At 35.9% G+C, this 16,791-nt stretch overlaps 4 protein-coding genes across 5 annotated transcripts; 3 read left to right on the top strand and 1 right to left on the bottom strand.

Moving 5' to 3' along the window:
• The first annotated feature begins 170 nt into the window (after positions 1-170).
• Positions 171-3,015, top strand: LOC149737384 (zinc finger C4H2 domain-containing protein-like). Its single transcript, XM_089875312.1, has 5 exons — positions 171-367; positions 714-885; positions 1,233-1,396; positions 1,826-1,979; positions 2,333-3,015. Exons 1-5 carry the CDS (start codon positions 294-296, stop codon positions 2,450-2,452), a joined length of 684 nt encoding a protein of 227 aa, XP_089731438.1. The 5' UTR covers positions 171-293; the 3' UTR covers positions 2,453-3,015.
• On the top strand, positions 2,995-9,706 carry LOC149737383 (dolichol-phosphate mannosyltransferase subunit 1-like). Of its 2 annotated transcripts, none has more exons than XM_089875310.1 (7): positions 2,995-3,144; positions 3,451-3,550; positions 5,855-5,965; positions 6,737-6,762; positions 7,634-7,729; positions 8,198-8,381; positions 8,864-9,706. In XM_089875310.1, the coding sequence occupies exons 1-7, from the start codon at positions 3,041-3,043 to the stop codon at positions 8,966-8,968; spliced, it is 726 nt and encodes a 241-aa protein (XP_089731436.1). In that variant the 5' UTR covers positions 2,995-3,040; the 3' UTR covers positions 8,969-9,706. The 2 variants fall into 2 exon arrangements, with proteins under 2 accessions (XP_089731436.1, XP_089731437.1); XM_089875311.1 differs by having other exon boundaries at positions 8,198-8,415.
• A 149-nt stretch (positions 9,707-9,855) lies between these two features.
• LOC149737382 (heparan sulfate glucosamine 3-O-sulfotransferase 5-like) lies at positions 9,856-13,467 on the top strand. The gene is made up of 4 exons (XM_089875306.1): positions 9,856-10,436; positions 10,746-10,885; positions 11,768-11,948; positions 12,409-13,467. The coding sequence occupies exons 1-4, from the start codon at positions 10,290-10,292 to the stop codon at positions 12,940-12,942; spliced, it is 1,002 nt and encodes a 333-aa protein (XP_089731432.1). The 5' UTR covers positions 9,856-10,289; the 3' UTR covers positions 12,943-13,467.
• A 148-nt stretch (positions 13,468-13,615) lies between these two features.
• Positions 13,616-14,987, bottom strand: LOC149737381 (uncharacterized). The gene has a single exon (XM_089875305.1). It carries the CDS (start codon positions 14,985-14,987, stop codon positions 13,947-13,949), a length of 1,041 nt encoding a protein of 346 aa, XP_089731431.1. The 3' UTR covers positions 13,616-13,946.
• Positions 14,988-16,791: the final 1,804 nt, after the last annotated feature.

Below are 16,791 nucleotides of genomic sequence, written 5' to 3'. Positions count from 1 at the left end.
TTTTTCTCTAATTTACCGAAAAACATGCATTTTCCCTATACCTACTGTGTTATTTTGGAACCAAATTGCCGTTCAATTTGTCTTTTACGTAACAATGGGTTGGACTACTCGGTATTTCTATGGCTCTGGTTGTGACATATCTATGAAAGGAACGGTTTCGGTGATTTTTTGCGTGTTTTTGCGATGTGGCGTTTTGTTTTGTATTGAGTATTGATCAATCGCTTGTTTTAGTTTTGTATGGTTATTCCTAAGACTTCTACTGTATATTTAGACGTTAGTCAGTTGTTAAAAACATGGAAGGGACTATACAACCAAGCCAAAGTGCCCAGCAATGTTATTCAAAACTACAAAAACTTAAAGAACTTCGGTAAGTAATAAATATCACTGTTGTAAAGGGTGATCGGTGACAATTTCGGTATTAAAATATTTCTTAGGTTTAACTGATACTCGCTGTATAACGTGTTTTTAATTTCATGCCTTACTAAACTGGGAGGTATATGGAGGGGTAAATGTGGACTTTATTTGTTGCTAGTGAAGAATCCTCACCCTGCGTTATCCACTAACCAGTGACCCATAACTATTAACCCCTAGGTCCTAACTGCCAACCTCTAACACTTTCCACCAGCCTAATCTGTTATGTGCCGGAGGATTCTTCACCAGTGCTCTATATTTTCATATTTCAACATGACAACCATTATTATTTTGATGTTCAGGCAAAAAACAGTACAAGTTGAGAAAATGAAACTTTCCATAAAAGATTCGCTTCATAATGCTGAGGAAGAAGCAAAATCACTCAAAGAATATAAGAAGGAGATTTCTTACTTGTTGCAGGAGAAGATGGCCCATGTTGAGGAATTGCGATTGATACACACTGATATCAACACAGTGAGTTTCGGTGTTTGTTTAAATCATAGGTTTAATTGAGAATACAGACGTCTCTATCCACTGCAGTCAAAGGTATAGTCTTAAAAGTGAGGGGTTTGGTTGTCTGAATTGTCACCCATGCATTAAAACAATCACCCACAACGTTACATACATGGTAACTCGTAAGCGGGCACGAGGTGTATGAAACAGAACACCCGTGTTATAACGACTGTTGTTGCCCCGCCATGCAAGGATGAATAAGTTACATACATGGTAACTCAGAAGCGGGCACGAGGTGTATGAAACAGAACACCCGTGTTATAATGGACCAAATATCTTATGCTTTGATTTTTCACTTTACTTCACAGATGGAAAACCTGATCAAGCAAAGTTCAGCCGAACGTAGCAACTTGATCCACGATAGCCAGAGGTTGATGGAACAGTACAAACCCCTTAAACTGGAGATCGAAGTTTTGCGGCAGGAGATTGGGTTGGAACATCTAGAAGCGGATGATGCAGAGTTTTCTATAGAGTAAGTTGGTTTTGACTATTGTTTATTTCAGGTGATTTTTACCTTTTTAACTACTTGTGGCTTATAACTGTGTCTTGGATATGTTACGTGAATATGAGCTGTTATTATTAAATAATTGTAGTTGTATCATGGTAGAGTATACTATCACCTAAGTTGCTAAGTTTTCTCTTTGACAAAATTTCATTGGTTGATTGGATTTACGTTTGCTGCATATTTAGTTGCATTTGGTAGCCAAATCTTGCCTAAAAGTCCCATTCTGTGTCATGCTATGAGACTTATAAATAGAATGTACATAAACATATACAATATCAGGATATTTGGCAACTCTGGCCCAATGGTGTTTCACTCAACAGGACCCACCCAGTAACCGACATACAGTAGAATATTATCATTTGCTTTATTTTGTTGCTAACATTGCTTGTCATCCAGGATGCTACAAGACATAGACCCTGGCATGACTCGTATGCAAGATAAACAAGCAGAGAAAATGATGTTTAACATCGAACCTGGTGAAGCAAAACCACCAGTAGTTCGTGTGAATAACGAGAACAAACCAACTTCATCACAGCCCCCTCCCATGAAGGTAAGGGTGTTTGGTTTAAAATCATTGGGATTGTGTTTATACTGTTGCCGCCAGGCATATTATATTATACTTGTGTTTTGGGTCTTCTGGCATTTATTTGCCGACCGATGTTTTGACATCCTATTCAGGTCGTCTTTATCAGGGTGAAATGTTGAGTAAGATTTCTTAATGTTTTAGCATTGTTTGCTTTTATTATGTGTCATAATATTGAAACGTCGGTTTGCAAAATTCTTAAGCCTAACTTATTGGTTGTAATGTTTACTGATTAATGCAGTGGATATAATCCTGGGGTAGGCCTTTCACCCTGCCACCCCAGGTTTTTCGTCTATAATATAACCCCTATACCCCCGTAGGCTTGTTTATCCTGCCATCAACAAATCCATCGTAACGCACCAATCTGTCCACTCTGTAAAGCAAAGAGCAGATCAAGGAATCCAAAGAAACCAAAGAAATCTCTTAAAACTGATGAATAAACTTAGACTTCTATGTTTTCGCATGTACTGTCTGTGTACTTGTTGTAACTTCTTGATATTTCCACCAACAGTCCTATGTTTAAAGCTCGGCAAATTCCAAATATTTTTTATTTTTTTATTACAACAGATTTTACATCATGGAAAAATTACGAAGTTTTTTCTATTTTTTTTTATTTATTTTTTTTTTCTCAAATGATAGCGAATTGTGTTAAAACACGAAGAAAAGGACTTAGCAGTAAAACGGCAGTCATATTTCGTATATTTTTATTTAAGTAAATTTTAGTTGCTTACCATATTAATTATGCATTTGATATATTTTTCAATATTGGTGCTCTACTGTTGTGCTATGTTTAAGTGTTTAAGCAATGGAAACATTGACACAAATATTTAACAAAATGCTGTTAAACTGCTGTGTTTTTATTGTCACACGTATTTTTTATGTATAATTGTTAATTTTGTTGTAATGTTTATTTAATCCCGTACTATGTGTTGAGTAATTGCTTACGTGTGCAATTGTAGCCACCCATTCAATAATCATTTCCTCACATCTTGTTTAAAACAGAGTTAGCTTGAATTAGTTGACACAAAATGTCAAAATCTGAGAATAAATATTCCGTCCTACTGCCCACATACAACGAAAGGGAGAACCTTCCTATTATAACTTGGCTGTTGGTCAAGTATTTCACAGAAAGGTAAATTTAAGACAAAATATGCTCATTTTTTATTTTATGTTGTTACAAGGCTGTCATTTTTCTTAATATAAGTGAGAACCAACAGTAGCCTGCTATAAAGGTCGTAAAATTTGTTCTAAAAGCTTATATTCAGTTGTAAAATGTTTTTAATTCTTGTAAATTGAGTATTCTGCTAGCAAGCATAATGTAGTTTATATTTTTTGCCTTTTTTCGATAAACCGTGATGTTCCTCTTTATGTGTTTACTTGAGATTTTGAGAAAAAGTATTTTCAGCTTAACATGGTTAAATCTTTGTTTCACAAACAGCAACTACAATTTTGAAATTATCGTCATTGATGACGGAAGTCCTGATGGGACACTAGAGGTCGCTAAACAACTACAAACTATTTATGGGGAGGATAAAATTGTAAGGAAACTTTTTTGTTTGAAGGAGATAAATTGGTTATATTTGAGTATATGTGTATTGTTTTTATTATATTGTCTAACCTTATCTCAACCTGTTTGTAAACCCAACTGCATTTCCGTGGTACAGCGGTTAGCGTGCCTGTCTGTAACCTAGAGGTAATGGGTTCAAGGCTCGACATTGCTACCATTGTGGGCGTATGTGTCTTTGGGAAAGACACTAAACGACAATTGCTCCAACCCAGTGTCACTAATGGGTTGTCCAAATTATCAGCCATACATAAAATAATAAAATAAAAAAATCCCCAAAAAATATTCACCCATGAAGTAACATACATGGTAACTGGTATGCTGGCACGAGGTGTTAAACCCGTGTATGGTGGCCCAGTGTTGCCACAAGTTTTTTTAACTCTTAACAAAAAAAAAACAAAAAAAAAACGAAAATGAAATTGAAAACGAAAATGAAAACGAAATTGAAAACGAAAATGAAAACGAAAATGAAAACGAAATTGAAAACGAAAATGAAAACGAAAATGAAAACGAAAATGAAAACGAAAATAAAAATGAAAACGAAAACAAAAATGAAAACAAAAATGAAATTGAAAATGAAAACGAAAATGAAAACGAAAATGAAAATGAAAACGAAAATAAAAATGAAAACAAAAATGAAAACGAAAATGAAAACGAAAATGAAAACGAAAATGAAAACGAAAATGAAAACAAAAATGAAAACGAAATTGAAAACGAAAATGAAATTGAAAACGAAAAAAAAATGAAAATCAATTTCGCTTTTCGCGTCGTGGCCGAGGAGTGCCAACGAAAAAAAAAACGAAAATGAAATTCAATCGCGCCGTGGCCGAGGAGTGCCATGTGCAGTGTTACCGTTGTATTTCATTTATACTTACCACATTGGATTGTACGTTCTTCTGATAAACAATAATGATGTAGAGTTAGGTGTATCTACAATCTACATTATGTATTTACTTTATTGAGTTATTTAGCAAATACACTTTGTAAAATTCTACACTTTGTAAATGGATAGCTACCTGATCACGGCATACCATTACGACATGACTGTATTTTTTGAACCCAATATACATTAGTACAATTAACGCTGTACTATCAAAATACTTTATTTCGACATGGCGTAAGAAAAGGCGGTACGGTATTCCTTTATCTGGTGACCAGCAAAAATTGTGGTCTCAAAATGTTCCTTGGTCTCACTGATACCCGCTATATATATAGTTTTTTTGAACAAAGTCGAGCGTTCGTTTCGTAAATTAATTTTAACAAGCGAAAAGAAGCTTCGTCGCCGTAATTCACCTGCAATGCGTAACCATTTGTTACGTCTAAATAGCAACATATGACGTCACAATAAGGATATGTTACGTCGGATATGGCACATTATATTCTTGTTTTTCGCACAGTTTTGTGTTGGTAAAACCGCAATATATAAAAAGACTAACAGCGATTTCACCCGAGGGAATTGCTTGAATATGACGTCATTCGATTCAGTGATGCAATGCAAAATAACGAGTTTACGTACTGATAATTTCACCGAGTTTTATTTGCTAAATAACTCAATAAAGTAAATACATAATGTAGATTGTAGATACACCTAACTATACATCATTATTGTTTATCAGAAGAACGTACAATCCAATGTGGTAAGTATAAATGAAATACAACGGTAACACTGCACATGGCACTCCTCGGCCACGGTGCGATTGAATTTCATTTTCGTTTTTTTTTCGTTGGCACTCCTCGGCCACGACGCGAAAAGCGAAATTGATTTTCTTTTTTTTTTCGTTTTCAATTTCATTTTCGTTTTCATTTTTATTTTTATTTTCGTTTTCATTTTTATTTTTGTTTTCATTTTCGTTTTCAATTTCGTTTTCATTTTCATTTTCGTTTTTATTTTCGTTTTCATTTTTATTTTTATTTTTGTTTTCATTTTCATTTTCGTTTTCAATTTCGTTTTCATTTTCGTTTTCATTTTCGTTTTCATTTTCGTTTTCAATTTCGTTTTCAATTTCGTTTTCATTTTCGTTTTCATTTTCGTTTTCAATTTCGTTTTCAATTTCGTTTTCATTTTCAATTTTATTTTCGTTTTTTTTTGTTTTTTTTTTTATTGTTAAGAGATAAAAAACGTGTGGCAACACTGGGCCACCATACCCGTGTGATAACGACTGTCGTTTTCCGACCACGCGAGGATAAAGTAAGTTACATTCATTCATTCACACCATATTATTCAAACTATAAAGCTAGGAATATATATATAATGCAGAATGCTTCTTTTAAACACCAGGTTTTGAGACCAAGAGCAAAAAAGTTGGGTCTCGGCACGGCGTATGTGCACGGTGTGAAACACGCAACGGGAAACTTTGTAATTATAATGGACGCAGATTTGTCCCATCATGTAAGTGCTTACACATAAAGTTTGATGATTTTACTTATATATGTATTATGACTAGGGATGCACATTACAGAATAATTAGGTATTCTAGGATATCCTAGAATACTTTATTTCGAATCTAGAATTCCGAATCTAGAATTTCGAATCTTTTCATATTTATAGGAAAAAGAAATTTTACCCACAAAAGTCAGTTTATTGACCCTTTCATAGCAGCCTTGTTGGGTCATGAGCTGTAAAATGATCAAAAATTGTACTATTGGGTAGTTTTTGCGTCATGAAACGTATAGCAGGCTATGAAAAGACGTTACGAAACGTTTACTCTCGAAAGTCCCACAAACACAAAAATATTTTTTTTCAAAATTAATAAGTTTAAAAAATTGTTAATATAGTATATGAGATGACGTGTAATTACGTCATTAAACAGAATACCGAATCCCGTAATTAGATTCGAATACAAAAGGATTCGAATCTCACGGATTCGAAATTCTGTAATGTGCATCCCTAATTATGACAAAAACTTTTGTAAATACTAAAATTTGGATTTTATTTGAATGGGAGACTGATGATGTCATTTTAATAAATCGTTTTTCATGATTTTAAGTTTATTAAACGTCAAACGATATACTGGTAGTTGCGGGACAATTTGAATCAAGACTGCGATAAATTTATTTTGCTTTGTTATCTTAATTTATCATTTACTTATCTAAGTTCTTACTTTAGAAATCAAGTCTACATAATTAACATTATGAAACTCAATATAATATTTTTTTTCAGCCGAAGTTCATCCCACAATACATTAAGTAAGTTTATACATGTTGGTTACTAATATAATACTCTACTGAATTAAGTTCACATATAAGCATATGAATCCTAACACTATGCAGACCAACAACCAGCCATTTAAACCCAATTGTTTGTAGTTGTGCCAATATATTTAATGAGTCAGAAAAATCCTTCAACTGAAATTTTGACCATCCAAACTAAAACTTTAAATTAACAAGTTACTACAACTTTAAATTAACAAGTTACTACAACGACCCCCATTTTGCTGCTAATTTCCTCTTTTTCTGCTAAAAGTTTCTTTGTTAAAGTTTTATTTTTATATTCTGTGTTGCATTTCACTTAATGTTAAAGAGGCATACCAACAAAAAATGATAATCTGTTTATGGATAGAGATCCCCAAATGCAACCTAAAAATACCATCAAAGTTTCCCAAAACGATACGGCTTTAAAAAAATCGCTCTAAAAAACCTGCTGAAGGAAAAAGAGAATTTATAAATTTTAAAACTTTGATGGTAGCTTTAGGTCATATTTGAGCATATCTATCAATACACAAACTTTGATTTTTCGTTGGTATGCCCCTTTAATATGTTGAAGCACTACATTAGTATAACGTCGGTCATTTTGCGGCTGATTCTGTTTCCATCCTTGTTCCAATTTAGATAATAGATAAGTCACATTTATTTATGTTGTAATATCTAAATGGAAAGTTTTTTTTATACTGAACTGAAACTTGAAAGTTTTTTTTATACTGTATGGCATTTCACTTTTATTATGTTGTTATTATGTTAAAAGAAAGTCAGAAAAGCTGCTGATTCTGTTTTTTTGTTAATTCAGATAAATAGCATATTATTTATTCTTTGTAAATAATTATGTTGAAATATGTTTTAGGAAACAGGAAGAGCTTGATTGCGACATAGTGACCGGGACGAGGTACGAGGGGGAGGGGGGGGTTTATGGGTGGGATTGGAAACGCAAGCTTGTGAGGTGGGTACTGGGGTTGCGATGGTAAGGGTGTGGTTTAGGGGGTTGGGGGGTTGGTGTGGTAAAGTTGGGTGAATGTAACTTAATTATCCTCGCATGGGCGGAACAAGGCGTTATAACACAGGTGTTAAACGGGCACAAGGTGTATGAAATAGAACACCCATGTTATAACGACTGTTTTTGCCCCGCCATGCGAGGATAAATAAGTTACATACGTGGTAACTGGTAAGCCGACACGAGGTGTATGAAACCGAACACCCGTGTTATAAAGACTGTCGTTGCCCCGCCATGCGAGGATAAATAAGTTACATTCATTCATTCCTGCAGATTTGCGCTAAAAAGGTGTAACAGTAAAAACCGTTACATTACTGTTGAATCAAACACACATTTTATCCTATTTTTCAATCCTTCCTAAAACAAGACTAGAAAATTCAGAGACAAATCTAACATCATATATATTTTATTTTTCAGTCGCACGGCAAACTTTGTCACCCAAGTTCTCCTCCGACCTGGTGTGTCGGACCTGACTGGCTCGTTCAGATTGTACAGGAAGGACGTGCTTAAGCAGTTGGTTGGTTTGTGTGTTTCCAAGGGCTATGTTTTCCAGATGGAAATGATGGTTCGGGCAAGGCAGCTCAATCTTTCAATCGCTGAGGTGGGGGTTAAATTATGACTTAAATTTATGGACAGTAAGATTTTTTTATAAATTTTTACCTTTTTTTATATATATATATATATTTTTTTATGAAGTTTAGGGTGACACTGCTAAAAAATAGTTACAGTAATAGTTGTTTAGTGTAAAATTACTGTTTGTATTGGTAGGTGTCACCTTGTATTGAATTTTTTCTAAAATAGGGTAACACTTCTAAAATGTAGTTCCACACCTAACAGCAGGGTAAATGCTGTTTAAAGTTTAAAACTAGAGTGCTAAACCATATAATGTCAACAATGTTTCAAAACTAGGTGGGGGCGCGCTTAATGTTACGCCTGTGTTGTGGTGCATGTACAAGTTACAGATACTACAAGAATCAAAGTCACATCATGGGTGACATGTTACCCCAAGAAATGTTACACACTACCCCAATAACACTACACCCGTACGTGCATTGTTGATAACTAATGTTGTTTTTACTCAAGGTTCCCATTTCCTTCGTGGATCGATTTTATGGAGAATCAAAGTTGGGGGGAAACGAAATCTTTCGGTTTCTGAGCGGGCTTCTATATTTATTCGCTACAACATAGCTATAATAGTGACTTGCACTTAACTATTAATCGCTGTCGCATCATAAATGGCAATACCTATTTCGTATTTTAGGAATAATACGTTGGGGTAAGATGGGACATGTTTTTGTTCTGTTTTATCGTCCCATTTGGTAGTAAACAAAGAATATTTACATAATAATATAACCTCATTTTTATAATTCTTAAAAAATGTTGTTAAATGTTAAAAACACGATTAGAAAATGTGTGAATTATGTGCCAACGGTTTCCATCTTGCCCCACAATTCTATAATCAAGATATAAGTAAATATTGTTGTTTACATTAAATAACTGATTACCTGCTGTTTTACGTTTCTTATTCATAAAAATGATAAAAATATTTTCGCCCATAAATGTAGTAGGATGGGGGAAAATGGGACACCTTTAGCACATATTCAAAAATCCTGATCGTGTTTTGACGACGGTCTAGGGGAGTCCTGAAGATACGGTTTTATAATTCTTTGAATGTTCTTTGTTTACTAGTAAATAAAACAAGAAAATAGGATATAAAGGTGTCCCATCTTCGCCCACCATACCATATGTTGTTATATGCCATATAGTATGTAATGTATGTGTATACAGCCGCAACCTTAACACACACAGTGGCATGCAATATGGGAGGTCTTTTAGAATATAAATCTGTTTTTTTATGCTACAAACTTAACATAAATTTTATTTTATCGAGTAAGCAAACAAAGATTAAACCATATATTAAAACAACGAAGAGAAATAATTAGCAGCAAAACGTTGTTAATAATACGCTAGGTGTAAACGTGTTAAGTAAAAGCATGGCTGTTTAACCTGCAGTATATACGTCGTGGCAAAGTGGTTAGCGCGCCTGCCTTTAACCCAGAGGTAACGAGTTCAAGGCTCTAAGGTACAACCATTGTGGGCGTATGTGTCCTTGGGCAAGACACCTAACAACAAAAATTCACCCACAGAGTAGCGTGCTTGGCAACTTGTAAGCGGGCACGAGGTGTATGGAACAGAACAACCATGTTATAACGACTGTCGTTGCCCCGCCATGTGAGGATAAATAAGTTAAATTCATAGCGACCAACAACGTTTATGTTATTGTGTCCAGCATACAAAACCAAACATTGTTGCATCCGTTCAAGAACATTCAGCTTTTCCTGTCAAAATAATAACTTTCGTTTCGTCAACATGTTATGATGAATAATGCGCCAAACAAAAACAACTTTTTTTAAAACAAAAATACAAAACCAGTAACTTTCGAAACATAAGACTTTCTAACAGTAAAAGCATAAATTATCAGTCATCGAACCATCTATAGTCACCATGAATGTACGTTTGCTTCAACTTTGTTTCGGGTTGCTTTGCTTGGTGGGGATTTGCTTTACTTCGCTCTACGTCTATATATATAGTGCGATTAAGATACAGTTTATACGCCGTAAGGACGAAACGAGCTGTGGAACCGAACACTACAATAGTAAGTTGGGATTAATTAAATACTAGAAGCTGTTAATTTGTGTGAATGAATGTCTTTATTTTATCTCTGCGGTCACGATAACGAAGGTCTGAGTAGTTTGCATGGGAAGCAACGGTAAATTGACAATCGTTATAACACGTTACGACAAATACAATGTGCATCCCCTTTTAGAATCTAAATATAGTAGGATGGGGAAAGATGGGACATCTTTAGCACATAAGATCCAAATAAAAAGGTGTCTTATTCTCCCCCCACCCTGTATAAATCTATCCCCATTTAAAACCTAAACATTTTGCATCTAATTTACAGGTTTCATTGGTTGCTGTTAAGAAATGTGGTTCTGAGACGATCAAGATGATGTTATCAGCTCACCCTGGTATTCATAGAATCACTGGCGCCGATTTCCCCCACGCTTGTTCAAACCCGGACGAACTTTCACAATATTTAAGGTGACAGCATATGACATAATAGGGTGGGGGAAGATGGGACACCTTTTTATTCTCTTTCTCGTCCCGTTTGGTAGTAAACAAAGAACATTCAAGGAATCATAAAACTACATCTTCACGACTCCCATAGACCGTTGTTAATTGTTTAAAACACGATCAGGATATTTAGATATTATGTGCTAAAGGTGTCCCATCTTACCCCATTCTACTATATGCAGTTGTTACTTAAACTTTCGAAAACGGTAGCAAATATCTAATTAAACTAATTAAAACAATGAAGGAGGGGAATTGACAGGAAAACAACATTCTGTAGCATCTCACCCATATAGAATAGAATGCGCATATACAATGTTGGGGTAATGGGCCAACTCTGGCTTAAATCACCAGGTCTCATGGCATGCCTCACTGTAGGACCTCACCCATATAGAATAGAATGCGCATATACAATGTTGGGGTAATGGGCCAACTCTGGCTTAAATCACCAGGTCTCATGGCATGCCTCACTGTAGAACCTCACCCATATAAAATAGAATGTGCATATACAATGTTGGGGTAATGGGCCAACTCTGGTCTAAATCCCAGGTTCCATGGCGTGCCTCACTGTAAGACCTCACCCATATAGAATAGAATATGCATATACAATGTTGGGGTAATGGGCCAACTCCGATCTAAATCCCAGGTCTCATGACATGCCTCGCTGTAGTACCTCACCCATCTTCAATAGAATGTGGTTATAACAGAATAGAACAGAGTTAATGGAATAACTAAAATGTGTCGCCCGTTATAATTCACAACAGAATAGGAAGGGGGGCAAAATGGCACAAAGCGCGCCTGTTGTTTTACTTAATCAACAGAAACAACTAATTAGCGTAAAACTTTAAATAGGAAAACAGCAAACCAGTTTCCTAATAAACGAGCGATTGTAATCGGAGACAACGAGTGTTTCAACATGCCGCATGCTCTCAATGGTTTAGGTCGCTACAGACCAAGCAAGGTTATTGTTCTAATATGCAATCCTGTTAAAAGAACGTTTTCAGATTACCACCACATACTGCAGAACAATAAGGTAACTTGTTAAAATGTAATTTATTTACAGTCTCTCGTGGCCGGAGAGCGATAGTCGATATAACAGGGGCGTTCTGTTTCATGCACCTCGTTCCCGCTTACCAGTTATTAAATATGTAACTTTATGTGTGATTGTTTTTTAAACATCCCTTTAAGTTTATAACCATTGCTGTTCGACTATTGCTATTTCGAGACAATTTAAAAGCACAACTGCTACTTATAAACAAATAAAATAAAGTAAATAAAGTTTGGGGTAAAATGGGTTTTGTTTTAACTATTTATTGTTGTCCCATTTGGTGGTAAACAAAGAACAATTTACAAAATGATATACCCATATTCTCACGAAAGAGTTATTAATTGTTATAAAATACGATTATGAAATATGAGATATTAAGCTCTAACATGGTACACCCATCTTACCCCACTGTCTTATACATAATATACTCAACATGCTTCTGTAGGAATACATAAGTGGCGACTTCGATACGATGGTGAATACCGCGGTTTCAAAGTTCAAATCAAGGAAGTCTGACGTGGATTTTGGGAAAGACATCAATTCGCTTGTGTTCCGTCGTGTGTTGAATGAAACATTTGTGACCAGAAGTATCTATTTATACGGGTTAAAAGATTTCTATGATTTATATCCTCGTGATGACGTGCTTGTTGTGACCGGGGAGGACGTCATAACCTCACCAGCCGTTGTGATGAACAAAATTCAATCGTTTTTAGATTTACCACAAGTTATAACAGCGAACGACTTTGTAAAGCTTCCATCGACTGGATTTTACTGCCTTGTCGAAAACGCGACATGCCCCCACCCGCCCTGCGCTACAGCCAACATCATAAGGAGATATTGTCCGTCGAGCAAGAAGAGCCTAACGACTGTGCGAGGAAAACCAGTACCCAGTCCAACGGCCGTAACTAAATTGAAAGCGTTTTTTCGCCCCTTTAACGAGGAGCTGTTTGATCTGCTAGGTTACAGGTTCATGTGGTAAACGGGCTGGCGATTTAGGTTATGCTTGTATGTACCCTGTTTTATCATCGCATGGCGAGGCAACGGCAGTCGTTATAAAACGGGTGTTCTGTTTCTAACACCTCGTGCCCGCTTACAAGTTACCACGCAGGTAACTTTGTGGTGATTGTTGTTTTTTTTCGTTTTATATTTTGTAAAGTATATGGCTAACAATTTGTACAACCCATCAGTGACCACTGGGTTGGAGCAATTGCAATTAAGTGTCTTGCCCAAGGACACATACGCCCACAATGGTAGCAGCGTCAAGCCTTGGACCGAAAATTTTGCTTAAAATTAGTCCGCATGCGTGCTAACTTTTCTGTCACGGGGCAGGTCATTTATTTGGATACGAAATTTGTTGCTACGACTCTAAGAAAGCGTGGGTAAATGTATAGTTAACTTTTCACGCCACAATATTCAAATGATTTAGTTAATAACTATAACTATTACACACGCGTGACGCGTATTAACTATTATACACGTTTTCTTGTTCGTGGAAGTCATGTCATTCCGCCATCATGCGTCTATTTATATAACTCAAACACGCTATATACAACTTTTAAGTGTATGTGACGTCACAGTGTATTGTTTCGCTCACAAACAAGTTGTTCGTGGGGGGGTGACATGATTTTTATTTACCCCTTCGAATACAGTAATACTAATACAGATACAATTTATTAAAACAACGAAACGACGGGAAACATCACTAAAATAATAGGAGTTAAAATATACTACGGATAAAAACTACCTGAAGTAAATTGACGAATAAAAGCGTGGCTACTAAACCCAATAAACACCTTGGATATTTACTACTATACAGAAAATATCATTGTTGTTTTGTTTTTCAAGATTACATACGCTTTGAATAAATGTAACTTATTTATCCTCACGTGACGGGGCAACGACAGTCGATATAACACGGGTGTTCTGTTTCATACACCTCGTGCCCACTTACAAGTTACCACGTATGTAACTTTGTGGGTGACTTTAAGCGACCGGTAAATGGCTTGGCCGATTTGGTGTTGAGTTTGCAACAGAATCGAAACTATACAAACTGGTGTTGGGTCGTTCAAACATCGGAAACATTCTTGCTTTCCAATCAGAAAACGAACACACGACACATATTAAGTTGAGCACCAAACTCGCGTCGTAAACAACGTTCGAGACTATGATATGTTCGCTTAGTAACGTGACTATAGCTGTCGCAATGTCCGAACCCACGCAGATTGCAGCAGTTATGGTAACTCGCTTCAGCACACGTCGTGTAAGATTGTCCCCATTCCTATTAAGGTCAGGCGGGATAATCGCATTGCAAAATAAAGGTCGTATAAACAGAACCATGAGAAGGACTTGGAACACGACTAAACAGCAAGCAATGATTATGAAAGGAACTTCTGTACCGAAATTAACAGATATTGCGATGCAGGTGTTTTCTTGCGATCTGTATTTCCGTAACGTCAGGAAAATTACTATGATACCAATAGCGGTCACCACCATCAGCGCCAACACATAGCGACTAACCCATCGGCTGAGTGCTGTGTTATGCAGTTGCATCTGTGGGTCCATGTACATAAGTCTCTGTCGGTACCATAAGAAGACATATATCGTAGTGATCGAAACCGCAAAGAGGCAAATATGCAACTTGAGTGAAACGTTACACCTATAATCGCTCCGTCGTCCCATGAAGATATAAAACAACTCAGCGACACATCGAAGCAGAACGGCTACCGTTGCGGTAATGCAGAGAATACGAAGCTTTAGCTTTCGGTTGTCGATTACTTGCGAAGATATGTTGCTGATTCTCCTGGACAACCTGCGGGGTGATCGACTGCTTTTCCTCGACCGAATCTCGAACATCAACAAAGCAATGACGAGATACACACATAGTAGAATGAATACAGATACACATGATGCTAATAATATATCCATGTCTGCAACATTATCAGCGAATTCTGACTTGGAAAACGAAGCATTCCTTGCAGAGGTGTAACCAACATTCATGTGTGCTGGTATTTCAGTAAACAGCATCCACGTATACTTTATGGCAGTATTATATTATATAAGCTTTACTTCAAAAAACCTGCAACGTGCACCATATATACAAGTCTTGACAATACCGATGCCACTTAGTCGAAACATATAGTAGGCTGGGGTAAGTTGGGACACCTTTTCACTCTATTTTCTTTTCCCATTTAGTAGCAAACAAAAAACATTTAAAGAATTTTAAAACCATATTCTTACGGCCCCCATAGACCGTTGTTAATTGTTTAAAACATGATCAGGATATTTGTATATTATGTGCTAAAGGTGTCCCATCTTACCCCACCCTACTCTATATATCTCTTAGTTTGAAAACCTGCCAACACAATAAACAGTGCATACTACAATACAAATATAGATTGACAGAATGCGCACTAAACAAGTATAGGTTGACTAAAGGGCGAATCTATTTTACCTGCTAACTAGTCACGCAAGCCAAACTATACGAACAACTCAGCGCAAAACGAGAACGTGTTTTGCTATTTTCGAATTCTGTCTCAAGCACCCAAAACGGCTGTATTTCTGCGTCTTGCGTAACTAAGTGAGAACTCGAAATCACTGACACCAATTTAAAACTAGGAGTTGTACAGTTTAATTAAAACAATTTTTTTTAAATGATTTTTTTGTTTTTTTCGCATAAAAATAGTAATTGGACTGTTTTAAAGTTAAAATTTTTTCGAATTCGGTTTGCAGATTAAAAAACGTTGTGTATAAACTAATGTAAAATATTTTTTTTAAATTTTATGTTGCTTAAGGTTCAATCTAACTGAATTCAGTTTTCTACAATCTACATGCACGTTGTTGCCCCAGGTGTAACGTGATTGTGAAATAGTTTCCGGCATTTGTTAGTTTAATGATTTTCAAAACAGATCACAAACTTAAAACCACAGAACTGACAATTGCTAGAAGATCTCGTACACACTCGCAACAAACATTATATAGTAGGGTGGGGGAAGATGGGACACCTTCAATACATAATATCTAAATATCATGATCGTATTTTAAATAGTTAACGGTCTGTGGAAGTCGTGAGGATACGGTTTTATAATTCCTTAACTGTACCCTGTTTACTACCAAATGGGACGAAAAAATAGAATGAAAAGTTGTACCATCTCCCCCACCCAACTATGCATAAACTGTTCTTATATCTGAAACACAACTGCAGTTTCCCAGGCATTGCCGCAACCTTTGAACCTGTGTATTTACATACGGCCTACTTGTATATAATCAAACCATGGGACTTCACGTATTTTAAATACACCTGATATACATACAAGAATTAGTTCCTTTAATTTTACATTTCAGTAATTATAATAACGGTTCTCCATTGAGAGTAAATCAAATCATTGCTGAATACGCCACGGTTTGCCCAAACATGAAATATAGACTGCTATATATACCTATATTAGCTATATATAACTTGTAATACGCTGAAGTTCCTTCTTTTTACTCAGTTGCGACAACATACGGAAACATTTCCCCTTTTAGTTGCCCAATATAGCACACCTCCTGCCTGTACAAGCAGACAAAGGGTTTAAATTACCCCATAATCGTAACAATAAACCCACGTGACTTCCCCATTCTAATGACGTCAATGGGAAACTCCCAGGTTCAGTTTTTTACCCGTATGACGTATACGATGAAAACAAACTTCGATTTAAAAAAAATCGAGACATTTTTTTAAAGAAACCTAACATATCAATTCTCGCATATCAAAACATATCATTTACCTTTCCGAAAACGATAGCGAAGATAAATTTAATTAAAACACCGTGTAAATAAAACAGCAAGA

Source organism: Ciona robusta, chromosome 3 (genome assembly GCF_009617815.1).
Source record: "Ciona robusta chromosome 3, ASM961781v2".
In the NCBI taxonomy this organism is placed as follows: domain Eukaryota; kingdom Metazoa; phylum Chordata; class Ascidiacea; order Phlebobranchia; family Cionidae; genus Ciona; species Ciona robusta.
This window is presented reverse-complemented; position numbering and strand designations above follow the sequence as displayed.

Coding starts and splice junctions, on each gene's coding strand:
- LOC149737384 (XM_089875312.1), top strand. CDS start 294: ATGGAAGGGACTATACAACCAAGCCAAAGTGCCCAGCAATGTTATTCA. Junction 1,397..1,825: donor GATGCAGAGTTTTCTATAGA/GTAAGTTGGTTT, acceptor CTTGTCATCCAG/GATGCTACAAGACATAGACC. Junction 1,980..2,332: donor CACAGCCCCCTCCCATGAAG/GTAAGGGTGTTT, acceptor ATACCCCCGTAG/GCTTGTTTATCCTGCCATCA.
- LOC149737383 (XM_089875310.1), top strand. CDS start 3,041: ATGTCAAAATCTGAGAATAAATATTCCGTCCTACTGCCCACATACAAC. Junction 5,966..6,736: donor ACGCAGATTTGTCCCATCAT/GTAAGTGCTTAC, acceptor ATTTTTTTTCAG/CCGAAGTTCATCCCACAATA. Junction 6,763..7,633: donor TTCATCCCACAATACATTAA/GTAAGTTTATAC, acceptor AATATGTTTTAG/GAAACAGGAAGAGCTTGATT.
- LOC149737382 (XM_089875306.1), top strand. CDS start 10,290: ATGTACGTTTGCTTCAACTTTGTTTCGGGTTGCTTTGCTTGGTGGGGA. Junction 10,437..10,745: donor TGGAACCGAACACTACAATA/GTAAGTTGGGAT, acceptor TCTAATTTACAG/GTTTCATTGGTTGCTGTTAA. Junction 10,886..11,767: donor GAACTTTCACAATATTTAAG/GTGACAGCATAT, acceptor AACTTTAAATAG/GAAAACAGCAAACCAGTTTC.
- LOC149737381 (XM_089875305.1), bottom strand. CDS start 14,987: ATGCTGTTTACTGAAATACCAGCACACATGAATGTTGGTTACACCTCT.